This window comes from Glossina fuscipes, unplaced genomic scaffold (assembly GCF_014805625.2).
Source record: "Glossina fuscipes isolate IAEA_lab_2018 unplaced genomic scaffold, Yale_Gfus_2 1, whole genome shotgun sequence".
NCBI classification, from domain to species: domain Eukaryota; kingdom Metazoa; phylum Arthropoda; class Insecta; order Diptera; family Glossinidae; genus Glossina; species Glossina fuscipes.
The window spans coordinates 38,841,001-38,855,297 of NW_023998415.1; the positions used below are offsets into that span (position 1 = coordinate 38,841,001).

At 32.6% G+C, this 14,297-nt stretch overlaps 1 protein-coding gene across 6 annotated transcripts in view; it reads right to left on the reverse strand.

Annotated features, from left to right (window-relative positions):
* The window catches only part of LOC119645051 (homeobox protein 5), a 151,005-nt gene that overhangs the window by 16,001 nt on the left and 120,707 nt on the right, over positions 1-14,297 (reverse strand). For all 6 annotated transcript variants that reach the window (XM_038044866.1, XM_038044861.1, XM_038044865.1 and 3 more), the window contains one exon: positions 190-292. In XM_038044866.1, the coding sequence (XP_037900794.1) occupies positions 190-292 (103 nt within the window). The remainder of the gene's footprint in view (positions 1-189; positions 293-14,297) is intronic.

The following is a 14,297-nucleotide window of genomic DNA, read 5'->3' on the forward strand; positions in this document are numbered from 1 at the left end:
AAAAATAACGATAAAAATGAACTTTAACACAGGCATAAATTATAATTAAATTATTTATAAAGAATAGAATGCTAACGATTTACGATTTTTGAAATCTAAGTGAATTTGTAATGAATTCTTTTTCTTTTTTTTTTTTGTTTGTTTGTTTGTTTGTTTTTTCAAATTGGGTAAATGTGATGTTTTACTTACCTTCTACACCTTAGAACTATAACCATTATAATAGCACCTAGCAACGCCGATATTATTGAAACTACGATCAAAGTAAATGCCCAGCCGAGTTCGCCAGTTGTTTCTGTAAGTAAACATTTAAAATGTCCATACAATTAATAAACAAAATTTAAATTAATTAATTAAAAATTTAATTAATTTATATTTTTATTATCTAGAGCACTTATATGTCACACAGGGTATATTAGATTTGTGCGGCGACACGAATATTAATTAAACCGATCGATTTAGAATTATTTTCTAAATCTAACAAAAATTGTCGGGATTTTGTTGAAATTTCTTACATTGACGTGCTTTGAACCACGGACGGACGCTATTGAATCGATCCACTCGATTCCTTTGTTATATGAAAAATTGCAATCTTTAAAATTTCTCGACAAAACTCGCTGAGTAATAGTATTTCGTCATTCATAATTACCATGAAAAATTTAAACGCTCTCTCATATAACCCTTCCTCCAAAATTCGATTTTCTTTATATGTTAAAAAAGTATAATTTTCAATATTTCACGAAGAAAATTGCTTCATAAGTGACGAAGAAGTCAAATGTACCGAATTTGTATCACGTATTTCCTCAACCCTAACATAGGGAGGGTATATCACGAAAAGCCAGCCTTTGCATAGACAAAAAGTCTATTTTCTACTTTTCTATAATGGAAAATGAAAAATTATAGAAGCTTTGGGAAGTGAGTTAAGTTTGCTAAATTTGGATCACGTCGTGTGATGTTTTAGGCACACTTCCTATGTGGCCTTTGATAAAAAGTATGCTTTCACATGGAAATGATGCAAATACATACTAATATGTTATTACCAAAACGAACGAATAACTATACTAGGCGTAGTAATGTAGGGCATTTAGTCGACTATAGGTTCTTACTTGTTTTCAATTAAAAATAGAATACAAATATGTTTGGGATGTTGGGAAGATAAATTCGGATTTAACTAGCAAAGACATCTACCATTTCCTTTAACAGAGCTCTGCAAAAACACTCCTAAAAGACTCGGTTAAATATTATTAGAAATAAGATACAAATGTATTCGGACGCCTATTCCGTCCATATTGAAGAATGGGAAATATATTTGTGGACGCTTTATCTATCTATCAATCTATATGAAAATATCTTTCAAACAAGCTAAACAAATTCAAATTCTTTTTTTTAGGAACTATTTTGCATAATTATTTGAAATCACGTACAATTTCAGCCTTTCGGAGTAACGAGGAAAATTCCAAAAAAAGTTTTTGTTCAAAAAAAAAAACTGAGTTGCGTTAAGTTTACGCTCCACTGCGCGCTTCTACTGTCAATATCTTTTTTAATTTTTGCAACTAGAAGAGTCCCAACAACGCACATCGCGCATACGCACAGACGGACAGACATGGCTAAATCAACTCAGAATTTCACGCTGATCAAGAATTTGTAAACTCTCCGAAGGGTCTCCGAAGCCTTCTTGGAGACTCTTGGATCTTACATACATTATGGAAAAGAGCAAAACGAGCACGCATTGTGGTGGGTGTAAAGAAAACTTGGAAATTTTCTTTCTGAGACTATGAAAAAACTGAAAAGGAAAAACTTTAGGTAAAATCTACCATTTGTTCAATAGACTGAGTAAAATTCTGCATGAAAGAAAAAACTGATGGCTTCAACGTTTTTAAAGAAATAAATCATTGCTTTTTTTTGTTTTTTTTTTTCTTTTTGTTCTGTGTGTTTTTATACTTTTATTATATTTGTTTGGTTTCTCCCATTATTTTATTGTATTTACATAACAAACATGGAAACGTATTGTTTATAAAGTTAACTCGTTTCAGATATTTCGCGAAAAATGCATAATAATTATATTTAGTTGTTGTATAACGTAGATGAAGGAACATAAAGTTTAAAACTAATATTCCATGCTTTAAATATTTAAATAATTTATAATTATATTCAACTTTGGCGGAATCTTTTATCTTAACAAATTCAAAAAAAAAAAAAAAAAGAAGAAAACGAAAACGAAAAGACGTAAAAATACTACAGTTAGTTATGACTGATGTTTAAATACCTTACACCATCTCAAACTTATTCATATGACGTTTTACGGGAGGTGATCGAAAAAGTGCGCCGAACCGAAAAAATCATTTTCAATAGAGTTTGTCCTTGGGGAAAAATGCGTCGGTGTAACAAATTCCATCAAAATATCTCAAAAATTTGCAGCCTTTAGCTTGAATATCAGTAAACAAGATGGACAGACGGACAGCTAAGCTTAAGTTCATTCAGAAAGTGATATTGAATTGATCGGTATAGGAAAGAACAGGCTAATCTTAAGTCTTTCTGGGCTTTACATAAATCCCCACAAACTTAACATACCGTTATATCACAAGTATTGAAGGGTAAAAAGATGAACTTTCCGTACTCTACGACATTAGTTGAGCCGAATATGGTATTATTCTGCTGCCTGGTCTATTAGTAGTGAGCAGGATACCCATTTCCGAATGCTAATATCCAGGCTTGAGTTGGAGTGTCTTGAAACATTGACTGAGCTAAGCAGGCACAATGAGGTGCACCTAAGGTGAGTGCCTGGCCATATCGGTGTTGAGGGCAACGAAAGGGCTGATTGGTCTAGCCAAGAGGCGAGGCCGAGGAGCAATGGTATGTTCTGAACGGTTCTATGGCGTAGCAAGAAGCCACATTAGTAGGCTGGTATCGCAATGGGCACAGGATAAAGCGGATTGCCCTTGACAGCAAAGTGCAGGAGAATGGCAGGAAGAAAGATTCATAAAATCCTTCGATAGGGCAAATAAATGGCTGGAACTAAGGAGAAGCGTCCTACGTTGAGTCACCAGCTTCTACGTGGCTTCCTCAGGTACCATCTGAAAAGTACGGGTACGTTGGATGCCGATTCATGCAAATTCTGTCGAGTGATGTGTGAAACATTTCATCATAATCCATGTGAATGTGAGGCCATCTGTCGAGTCAAACACTTAATGTTTTGCCTGCATTTTACAACGCCGGACACGGTATTGTGGTTCGATCTAAAGAAGATAGCGGGATTCATAAAATTCCTAATATTTGAGGGTTAGGAGCATAGGCGTGCACAATAGATCTTCGAGATCGCGATACGTCTTGCCATAATTTTTTTAGCTTTTGGCACCGGAAGTTTTGCATTTGCTCACTTGCAAGACCAGTTTTCTTCCGCCAAACTTGAAGTCAATATCTCGATTTTTGTAATCCTTGGGTCCACATTCAGGAGATTGATATTGATCAAGAATGTATTTAGGAAGTTTACTCTAGTTTTCTTCTGGCCTCGCAAAAGTCTTCACGAAATGAATACGAAAAAAAAAGAGTTAAACAGAAATATCGTCAGACAAACGGAGACATTTGAGTAAACTGATTCAACTACGTTCATGGTATGTATAGCAATTATTGTGAGCATTGTAAGCGAAATGTCAGAAATTAATTTAAATTTATTGTCTGGTAGAGGTTACGAAAACAACATGTGTAAGTGTATGCATGCATATCTTTTATCAATGCCTACTAGTTTAAATTTTTAATTTGAAACCAACTAACTAACTAAAACTAACGAAAAGTAGTAGGGTCGCTATCAAATGAACAGCAACGTTAAGCGCTTAAACATATATATATATCTGGTGTATATAGTACCCAAAATTTATGATTTTAAAGAATGAAAACAAACACCAAAAATGCGAAAAATGCGAAAAAAGATAGTTAAATAATTGATTAAAACACCAATCGATTCTATGAGATTCCGGCGTAATGTTTGGGGGACAACAAGCGCTTTTTCCAGCTTGAAGATTTTGCTCGTTATCGCGCCCTCCCTGTCCAAGAGCCTGTAAAAGGCCTATAAAATTTGTTGTGGTAAAATTTGTCAGAAAAATGAAAAGAGTTAGTCGTGTCACCACGATAAAGTATTAATTTGACCTAAAGCGGGAAAATATTTCTGAATTTGTAGCGTGAAATTATATTTAAGTTCGCAGTTCAAATGAACTGTGGTCCGGTTAGATTTAAATATATATATATATATATTTTTTCTTGGTCTTGCTCGAATCATATCTGAAATGAAGTAGATAATAAAATTTTTGGTTCCATTGATTTAGGTTTGGGCGTCAACAGCTCTAAAATAGTCTTATGTGAAATCTAAACGAGCTCACTTGCCAACCATTTATGGAGAATGCGTATTGAGTAATAGAGATTGTAGCTTTTTTTCTTTTTTTTTTTTTTTTAGGTAAATAATTATATTTTCTTTGCATACTTATATATATATATATGTATTAAAAAATTTCTTTGAAAATTTTATAAGAAGGGTTATAACTGGAGCAATTGATCCCCTACTCGTGTAATACAGAAAGAAGTAAGGAAAGAGACAGGGAATCGGCTACAGACTAGTGGGTGTGTGCTCAACCAGTAAGTGTTATGTCTTTACCGATTAAGAACTCACTGTAACTCTAGGATCCAATTAAACTCGATCGCATTCACATTGTAATCAGCGACAACAGACAGACGGTAGTCGCGATGCTTAACGATTCTGCTACTTGTCTTCAATTTTTGGTTTTTTTTTTTTTTTGTAACTTTACTGTTAAGGTGCACACTGTTAACATATTTTTCTAATTAATTAATGATAAATTGAAATTTTCATAATGCTCGCGCCTCTTAGTACACGTACAAGAAGTGCATTCATGTACAGTCATATGTTCGTCATTGTAACGCGGGCGAGGTCATTATAAGGTTTTTTTCCAGCTTTTTTGATCCTGTTTTCATAGAGAACTGAAGTGTTCTATTATGGGACGATCGTTTTGGAATAGAAAATTTGACAAAAGGTCACAAAACGATGAAAAGTAAAAGTAGTCACAAGCTGTTGTGATGAATGACAAGTCATAATGCCAGAATACGGATGATAGCGTGTTTAACCAGTTAAATGTGTTAAACGAATATATATGCCATGATCCGTTCAACCGTCCTTGTTAGGTTGCCTCATCAAGCTTTATCACCATGAATGCATAGTTGCCTTATGGCAAATAATATTTTTATCATTTTATCAAGTTGTTTCATTACAATCTAATTTCCTATTACATATGCTCTACGTTTGACGAGTGTACGAATATATTGCTGAAGAGGATGGCACAGTTCACTGGTTAAGGCTACCAGGCTTGCTAATCATGTTTGCAAGAATTGTGCGATGTTTATGATGGGGAAAAAATAAGCAGCAAAAGTTTTTGGTTTTAATTAAAGTTTCCTTTGTTAATTCACTGAAAATGGTGTAGAAAATCTACAACCGTGTAGATAGTGTAAATCAAAAATATATAAATATAAATAAAGACGAAGGAGTTCTGTTTGACTTGTTTTATTCCAACAATGACGAACTATAAACACACTAACGTAACTGACAGGCTGATAGAGCTGAAATGCCCTACAGTAGGTATTGCAAAGAGTTAACTTAAGAGCTAGTTATTATAAAGAGTTAACTTAAGAGGTGTGAACAGATTTTTTATATCTTTTTTTTATATCCTTTAGCCATAAATTGCGATCTCCAGTTTTTTGTACTTAAACCTAAGGTTGCCACTGTGCAAAAGCATAGACGAAAATTTTCGGGTAAAACTAAATGTTATTGTTTAATCAGCACCTGGACAAGTGCTTATGTAATTGTAGTTGATGGGATTGTGTGTCTCATTTGAAGTCGGTGCTAAGTCAATTTATGTTTAAATAATTATAATCTTTTTTATATATATATATATATAATAATTCCGGATACTTTTTACACAGCGCAGTGCTCATATAATGCCGTATACATTCGTATTCGTTATAATTGCATCTATGTACTCTATATGTTATGTACGTAAGTCATTTATAATTTATTATACCTTTAGTTTATTGTTCGTACGTTTCGTATCACCCTATAGATGCATACAAAGCATTTATTTATTGTAAGATGTGAAATATTTTGTTTTTATTCTTTTTGCCGTTTGGCTTAATAATCTTGAACAAGGTTTTTCTTTTCAAATTTTCAGTGACCAAATTTTATATGCCATTATGCATACATTTGTGCATTCATTTATGCTGTCCGTTTTGGGGTTTCTTAGAGGCTTATTTGCATATTATTCCATTGAATGGTCGCTTGACCAACCTTTAGTTTTTACGAAAACATGACAATTCAATTTTCTTTTATGAATATTTTAATGTACGTATTATTTGCGTCGGCCTCTGTCTCATGTGTGTTTTTGTGTGTGCCTATGCGTATGTACATTTTATTTATTGAGCCCTGCAACAGGTGCTCCCTTAATACATTTGAGAAACTGTTTTGTTTTCGTTCGTTTTACTTCTTTTTTTTTTTTTTTTTTTTTTCTTTCTGGCTTCCAGTCAGTCGGTTTCTTTTTCTTTTGTTTATAAACTGATCATAAATTATGTTTGTTTGTGAATTTAGTTTTGTTTTTCTTAAAAAAAACAAAAAAAAAAAACAAAACTAGAATTAAATACCCATTCAAATATTTATTTATAGGTGAGTGCGCGCCTCTATATGTTTTCACAAATGTCATCTAAATTGTTCGCTGTTTTATTATTAAGGTAAAGCGAATGAAAATCATTGCCTACATAAAAAAATAATTATAATTATAGGTAATGCTGTTAAGTCATTGTAGACCTTTTTTTTTTTTTTGCCTATTTATATTTTCTTTTTATTAACGCACATTCGCTCATCGGGTTAAACAATGATTTAAGGAAGATTTTTAAAGAATCATGTGGGAATTGTGTTGTTGCAAATTTATTGTTTAAAGTCAGAATCAGAACTTGTTGATTCCCACTTATTTGTTAATTGCCCTTAGTTTAGTTTCTGCCGTTTCTCCCCTTTTTTTTTCTCATTCTGTTTTTTTGCTTTATCACTTTTTATCTTTCTTTAAACTTTTCTTAGCCATTCATTGGGCATAAGTGGAATCGCAATTGATTAAAAAAGTTATGATGACATAGTAAAATACTTGCGTGAACATGTTAATGTGAGAGAGCATCACTCCCTATTCTCATGTTCGATTTTTCAAAAAAACTGCATCCAAAAGGCATTTTTCATCCCATTTGCAACGCTTACATATATGTATATATATGCGCCGTATAGGGTCCCCTAATTACAAGTTAGCAATAAATTATCCTTTCGAGATTGAGTTGAATTGAAAATATTGCATCAATTTGAATTGTTCCGGGTATGATTAAATAACGCAGCCCTGAAGTGCCCAAAGTTTAACAGTCTCTTTTAGCGGACTCAACGTCCCATGAACTGAGTAATTAAATAACGAATTCAATTCAAACGGTATCGCATGAAATAGATTTTCAAGGGTCTACTAAACCCTTCTTCCTATTTCCTTTTTTTTTTTTTTGCTTTCACTTCGTGTGTTTTGAGATGATTAAATTTAAATATTTTTTTTAAATTAAATTTAATTTTAATTTAATTTAAAATTGATTCTTTTGCCTAATAATGTATGAAAATACAATAATTGAGAATCATTTAGACTATCTCTGCTGAGTGAGGGCGAGTTTTCAATTGACGATTTGTTTTCTTATGGAAAACGTAAACCAAGCATACCTAGAAATAGTTGAGAGTTGAAAAGTATGAAAAGCAATCTAAGTGAGTGCGTCGCAGTTTCGAGTACTTTTCTTCGGCTACCTAAACAAGAGCTCATAAAAAAAAAGACTAAAAAAATATTCTTACACGACTTGCGCCGTTGAGTTCATTTAACCGGAAGCATCCGCTTGGGTATTTGGCTTTTTAAAAAATTCGAATCGAATATCGAAGACATCTATTTTCTCGGTAGTTTTGTTTTGAAAACAGTCGACTAAAGATTATACGTAAATGATTGAAAACAAGAACGATAAGATAAGGTTTGTTTCGTTCATAATTAAAATTACTCCGTTTTTATCAAGCTAGCAATTTAAAGTCTTAGCAAATAATTTCTTTTAAAATATGATCTATCACTCTGGAGGTCTCCCTTCTACATGTAACAGGTTGAAGGTCGGAGAAAACAAAAAAAAAAAAAAAACAGAAATCAAGTGAGAATGGCCGCATCCAAGCGAATTTGTAAGGGATCGGCAAGTGTTATGCGATTGTCGACCGAGCACTCCTTATAGCTACGATCATGTATGGTTGTATATCGCACTGAGACGAGAACCCGCATACATCATCGCGGAGTTTAAATAGATTAATAGGCTTAAGAGAGCCATCATTCTTAAAGCCAGCGACTTTGAAAGGTGTTTCGAAGACTGAGTGTACTGTGCACTTTAAATTGTGACTGCTATAAGCGCTCGTCTATTCTCAAACAAAAACAAACACTTCTTATCACCGAGTTAATAATCGCAATTTTTATTTTCTCCGCTATGCCGAAATAATAATAAAAAGAACAAAAAAAAGTCTTACAAAATATGTTAACTATATGCTGCGTAGAACAGTATTGTTCTGTTAATTTCTTCCATGTAATACTTTGAAAGGAGCACTCACGAAGTGTTTGCGTCAACCCAAATTTTCCACATATTATTCGTTTTTGGTTAACTGGGAACGATTATGGTCAACGTTATCGACTATAAGTACAACTCTCTCTTTCTTTGTTTTATGTTGTCTTTTAATCTTTAAACCTTTTAAACGGGAAAAAAAGTGATTAAAATTGAGTCACTTTGGAAAGTAAATGCAGGGTCCGCGAGCAAGGTCATAACTATTACTTTCAGAAGATCGTCTTTAAAAGAGATAAGCAATTTTGCGTAACATCTTTTTGTATCAATAATTTTTGATTATCTTTAATTAATCCATGCATTGGTTGCGCGATTTTTGATTAGTTTATTATGTAATGTAAGAACATAGATGGCCCTATCTTAACCTAATTACATTAATCAATTTAGTTTTGATTGTATTACAAATATATTCGACAAATCTACAAATGACCTTTAAAAGAACCCCATGGTCACCTTATTCATAAAACTATTAGCGAATTGTTTGCTTAAATATTGTTTTAGTTATGTGTTTAAATGGAAAATGAAAAAATTATCGAGAAACAAATGACATACAATAACATACGAAAACATTAAAGTAGTGAAAAGGAGAAAGATATAGAGAAAGAGATGGAGGGGGAGAGAGAGAGATAGGAAAGGAAAAACATTATGCTAAGGTTAACATGACAGCTGTGCAATTTTTGTGACATTTTACGCCGAAATTGTCAAAAGGAATAAATTATGTTTGGCAACTATAAACAAGACAAACTCGCACAAGAATAACAAACAAACATTCACGTACACATGAATTACACATATAAATATAATAGCTCAGACACATGTGTTAGTGTACGTGTTTATGTTGGTGTGTGTGTGTGTGTGTATGTGTGTTCGTATGTGTGTTTGTATGTATCTTTATATATATATATGTAATGTTTGTTGTACAAACATTTTAATGCACAGGACTGTATTCATATGAAAACATAGAAATAAAAAAAAAATATATATATATATATATATATATATATATATAATAGAAAAAGTCTTCGATGACGAGCAATGATGACGATTATAATGATGATGATTATGATAAGTGAACTGAATTGTATACAACACAGATTTAAGCCACAAAGCTAGCAAGAGTTCTGTGTGAGCTTGTTTTTTTTTGCTATTTTTTTCCTTTTTTTTCTCTCTTTGTATATTTGTATGCACATATATAAGTGGCTGAATGAATGATGAAAACTGTTGATGTGGTAATATTAGGTTAGAAATATAACTCAGTCTAGAAAAAAAACGCAAAAAGAAAAAAAAAAAAAAAATTAGAAACAAAACATAAAACTCATATAAGATTGTTAGAGACAACTTTTTCTTCGTTTTTTTTCTTCTTGTTATTCTTCCATTCGATGATATATTGCTGTTTAAAATTATAATGGCTAGTATTTGGAAAAAAAAAAAAAAAAAAAAAAAAAACAGAGAAGAAAAACGGAACAAACGACCAATTGTGTGCAATCAAAGAACATAAATCTTAAAGCAATGTTTGTGTGCTCGCGAGTTTAATGCTTGATCTTGCCATACGAATAAAGAAATTACATAGTCTTTCAATTGATGCTTAAACATACACACACATCCCGTGTCTGTTCCATTTTCGGAGTGAGGAAATGCACAATTGCAAGCTACAATTTTAGTACATTTTCTTGCTTTGAAGTTATCGTATAATTTTTGCTTTGAACATGTTTGGAACACTAAACGCAAAAAAAAAAAAAAAAAAAAAAAAATTTTTTATCTGTAGCCTTTTTACTACAAATGATTCTCTTCGAATTTAAACGAATGTCTGACGGGCTGACTGACTGACTGACTAGCTGGCTGGCTGCCTGGCTGGCTAACTCGCTGGTTAGTTGACTTTTGCTGATGATATTCTCAATTAAGTTCAACTGCCTTCAAACAAATGTCTTTTTCTTGCTCTTCTTCTTCTTCTTTTTCTTCTTTGCCGTATTTTTTTTTTTTTTTTTTTTTTTTTTTGTTTCAAACAAAAATGTTTAAACGTTCATACGCTCAGGAACCATCTTATACCGGTGACACCTGTATTTCAATGTGTAATAGAAACGATATTTTGATAACTTTTAATTCCGCCACCATAAATTTTTAAGCGAGCTAGCGAGATTCTCGAACGGATACAAATGTGTGCGGTAATGGATATTAAAGTTTTACTTTTCTCCCATGCCTTTACGGTTTCGCTCAATTGTTTTTTCATTGCTTGCTTGTGTTCGTTAAGTGTGAATGCAATCAAGTGCAAAAATTATCGTTCGATAATAAAACATGTCTTGAAAGCTAACAATTGGATTCTTAATGGCCCCCCGCCCCCCCCCCCCTCCTTCCCAACCGAACGAACGTGGATAACATACCTACTTACCTACCTACATGCATTCTTATCAAGGATGCAAGCAGACAAAAGAAATCCTTTACTATTTATACTAGAAAGTAATACTGTGAAATGTTTTAGAAAAGTTAAGCCGGCCGCATCTGTATGTATATGTGTTATATGTTATGTATAATATAAAAATACGGTGTGCCTTTTACTTTATTATGATTGTTTGTGTGTGTGTGTGGAGCGCACATATCTTTCCATATGTATTTCTCTCTCTCTATCTCTCTATCTCACTCACTCTCTCTCTCTCTCTCTCTCTCTCTCTCTCTCTCGCTGTGTGTCTCGCTTATTTTAACTTTCCCTAGATCCGTCTGTCCATTTGTTTGTCTATCTGTCTTTTGGCGTTGCCTCATTAAATTGTACGCTGTGCTGTAGGTAAAATGAATTATTGCCACTCAGGCTACAATTGCTATTGTCACTGGCAATGATAGCTGCAGGCATTTGCCAGTCAACCGACCAACGGGCGAGGTTTTTGCCTCTTTTTCTTTTCATTTCTTTCCATCCATCTCTTTTAAGAACTTTCAGCACTATTCTAAGAACTTACTCAAGCAGCAGCAGCAGCAGCAGCAGCAGCAGCAGCAGCTGTTTTTGTTTTACGTTTGTCTTAACAGATATTTCAAGCAATTTGCTGTGATACTAAAGTTCAAACAAACAATTTATAGCTTTAAGGTTCTAAGTCATACACATACGCGTTTATTTGTATACAAGTAAGTGTAAGTTTAGTAGATATGTTATTAGCCTTTCGAGAATTGTTGGTGTTATTAAGTAAAATTTTCAAGTAAACAGTCTTCAAAAGAGATTAATTTGCAGAAATTGTATATTGGAGAGCTTTTGTAAGTGAAAATCATTCCACTTGACATCTTATTTGCTTTGCCAGGCGTGAAAGTCTTTAAACTTTTACTTGGTCTCGGCGAAAATGAATTCCAAGCGAAAAACAATCATAGATATGTAGTGAGCAGAATGCAAAAACAAAAATATTCAAAGATACTTTATTATGAAGCTTTGCTTTTCTAACCTAAGTAATTCTGTTTAACTCTACACCCGATCAGAATGGCAGTCTTACTCTATTAGACAAATGCTTCTCTATATTTATGAGGCAAATCTCTTAACGTTGTATTATGTCAGTCTATGGTGCAATCGATTTGTAACCATCCAATGACTCTCTACGACGGTGCAATATCGTTTATTGCTCATCACATGAAAACGATTTGCTTTTTATTATTTGTGAGATAATTATACAACGTGATCTATGATCACTTGTGTAAAAAGCCGTACTTACCCGTAATTGAAAAGCAATGTTCAGATCATTACCAAATTAAATATATATAGTGTCAGTAGATTATGTTGATTAGTTATAAGTATGTTAAGAATATGCTTGCAGCCTAAACCGAAGAAAAATCGAATCCAGTTTAATTTTCAACGATCATGTAGTTTTGATTTTATTGTCACTTCTTGCTTAACATTTCATAAACTTGCCTTGAAAGACATATTAAGATTTTAATATGTGACCTTGAAAACAAAACAATACCGTAGTATATATATATAAGAATAGTAAATAGTAAGTTTTCTGATTTTGTGATTTTCTATGAAAGTTGTTTCCGAGATTAGTTAGACTATGCAGAGCGAAGTTTTATGCAGTGCAGTAAGCATCATACAATTGATATGGCGTCTAGAGACTCATGGCAAAGTTCCGATTGTCGACAAAGTAATTCGTGTTCATCACCTTCTTGAGCTTGAAAGGATTTTTCACTGTTTTCTCTTTCTCTTTACATATAAAACTATTAAGAAGAGATTAATAGAAATTTTTTTAAGTTTTTTAAAGTCAAACTTAAATCTTATAGTAATCATTCATTTTTCTTATTGAAAATGCAAAAAAAATTTAAATAAAAAAGAAAAAAAAAAAAAAAATGAAAGGTCTGGCCACCTTGTATTCTTAAACTCTTTGTGTGTCATATAGAGAGAGTTGATGGGCAAATCCTTGAACATGATCTAACGCCAACATATATCTGGCTTTGACTCGTGTACTAATTTTACTGAAATTCATGTAAACATGAAATTCTCAAGCCGAGCACAAGAAGACAAATCGTTTTACTATCAGCAACTAAAATAATCGCTGTTCAATGATGATTGATTAGAAACAATTTTCATTTATGCCCTCGTGTTCTTTTAGCAAAGGAAAGAAAAAAAAAACAAAAAAAAAAAAAAAAAAACAAAGAAAAAGAAACATTTTACAACGCACAACATATAAACGCAGAGATTTGGGAAAGACTCGATATCGTTGACTGACTGACTAACTGAATACTTAACAGCGAGCTTGCTTGCCTGCTGACTTGTTTGTTTGTTTGTTTGTTTGTTTGTTTATTTGCTGCCTACGTAGGCAGTTATATATATATATATATATACGTACAGGAAGAAATAGCTTGGGAGAGAGAAAGAAGGAAAAATGAATCGTATGGTGGTGAATGCTTTAGGGCGTTGAATAGCTCATGATTTGATTTGTGTGTGTTTGTTTTGTAAATTGGTGCGCTTCTTACTTAGATAATAGATCTTGTAAAAGAATGACGATGATGATGATGATGATGACGATTACGATGATAATGACGAGCATGATGACGTTGTTGGTTTTCTGAATTTCGTTCTTGTTTTTTATATCTTTTTATATATATATATATATATATATATATATACATATATATTTTCTTTTCTTTTTTTTTTTTTGATTGCCATTACCCCTTAGGTGATTGCTGGCCCAGGCTTGGAATGAAGTTGTATACGAGTTTAAATGATGGCAGCGAATGAAAATGAAAATAAGCTATTTTCATTTATTATCACAGCAACAGCAATAAAAACAACAAGCAATAACAACAACAATAAGCAATAACAACTAACAATCGTTTATCAATTGTATCAATTTCAGCTTCAACTTCAATAATAATAGCGATGACGGTGATGGTATCTCTTGATCTCTGTTATAAAGTAAAATGTCGTGATATTCGACAGAAAATATAAAATATATATATATATATATATATTCTTTTTACCATCCGCTAAAATATTTCTAAAACGAATAGAAAACGAATTATCTGCACATCTTGAGGATGTTTTCTTTAGAAAGCGAAAATTGTTTCTTAATTTCGTTTTCACGTTGTAGAGAGAGAGAGAGAGAGAGAGAGAGAGAGAGAGAGAGAGAGAGAGA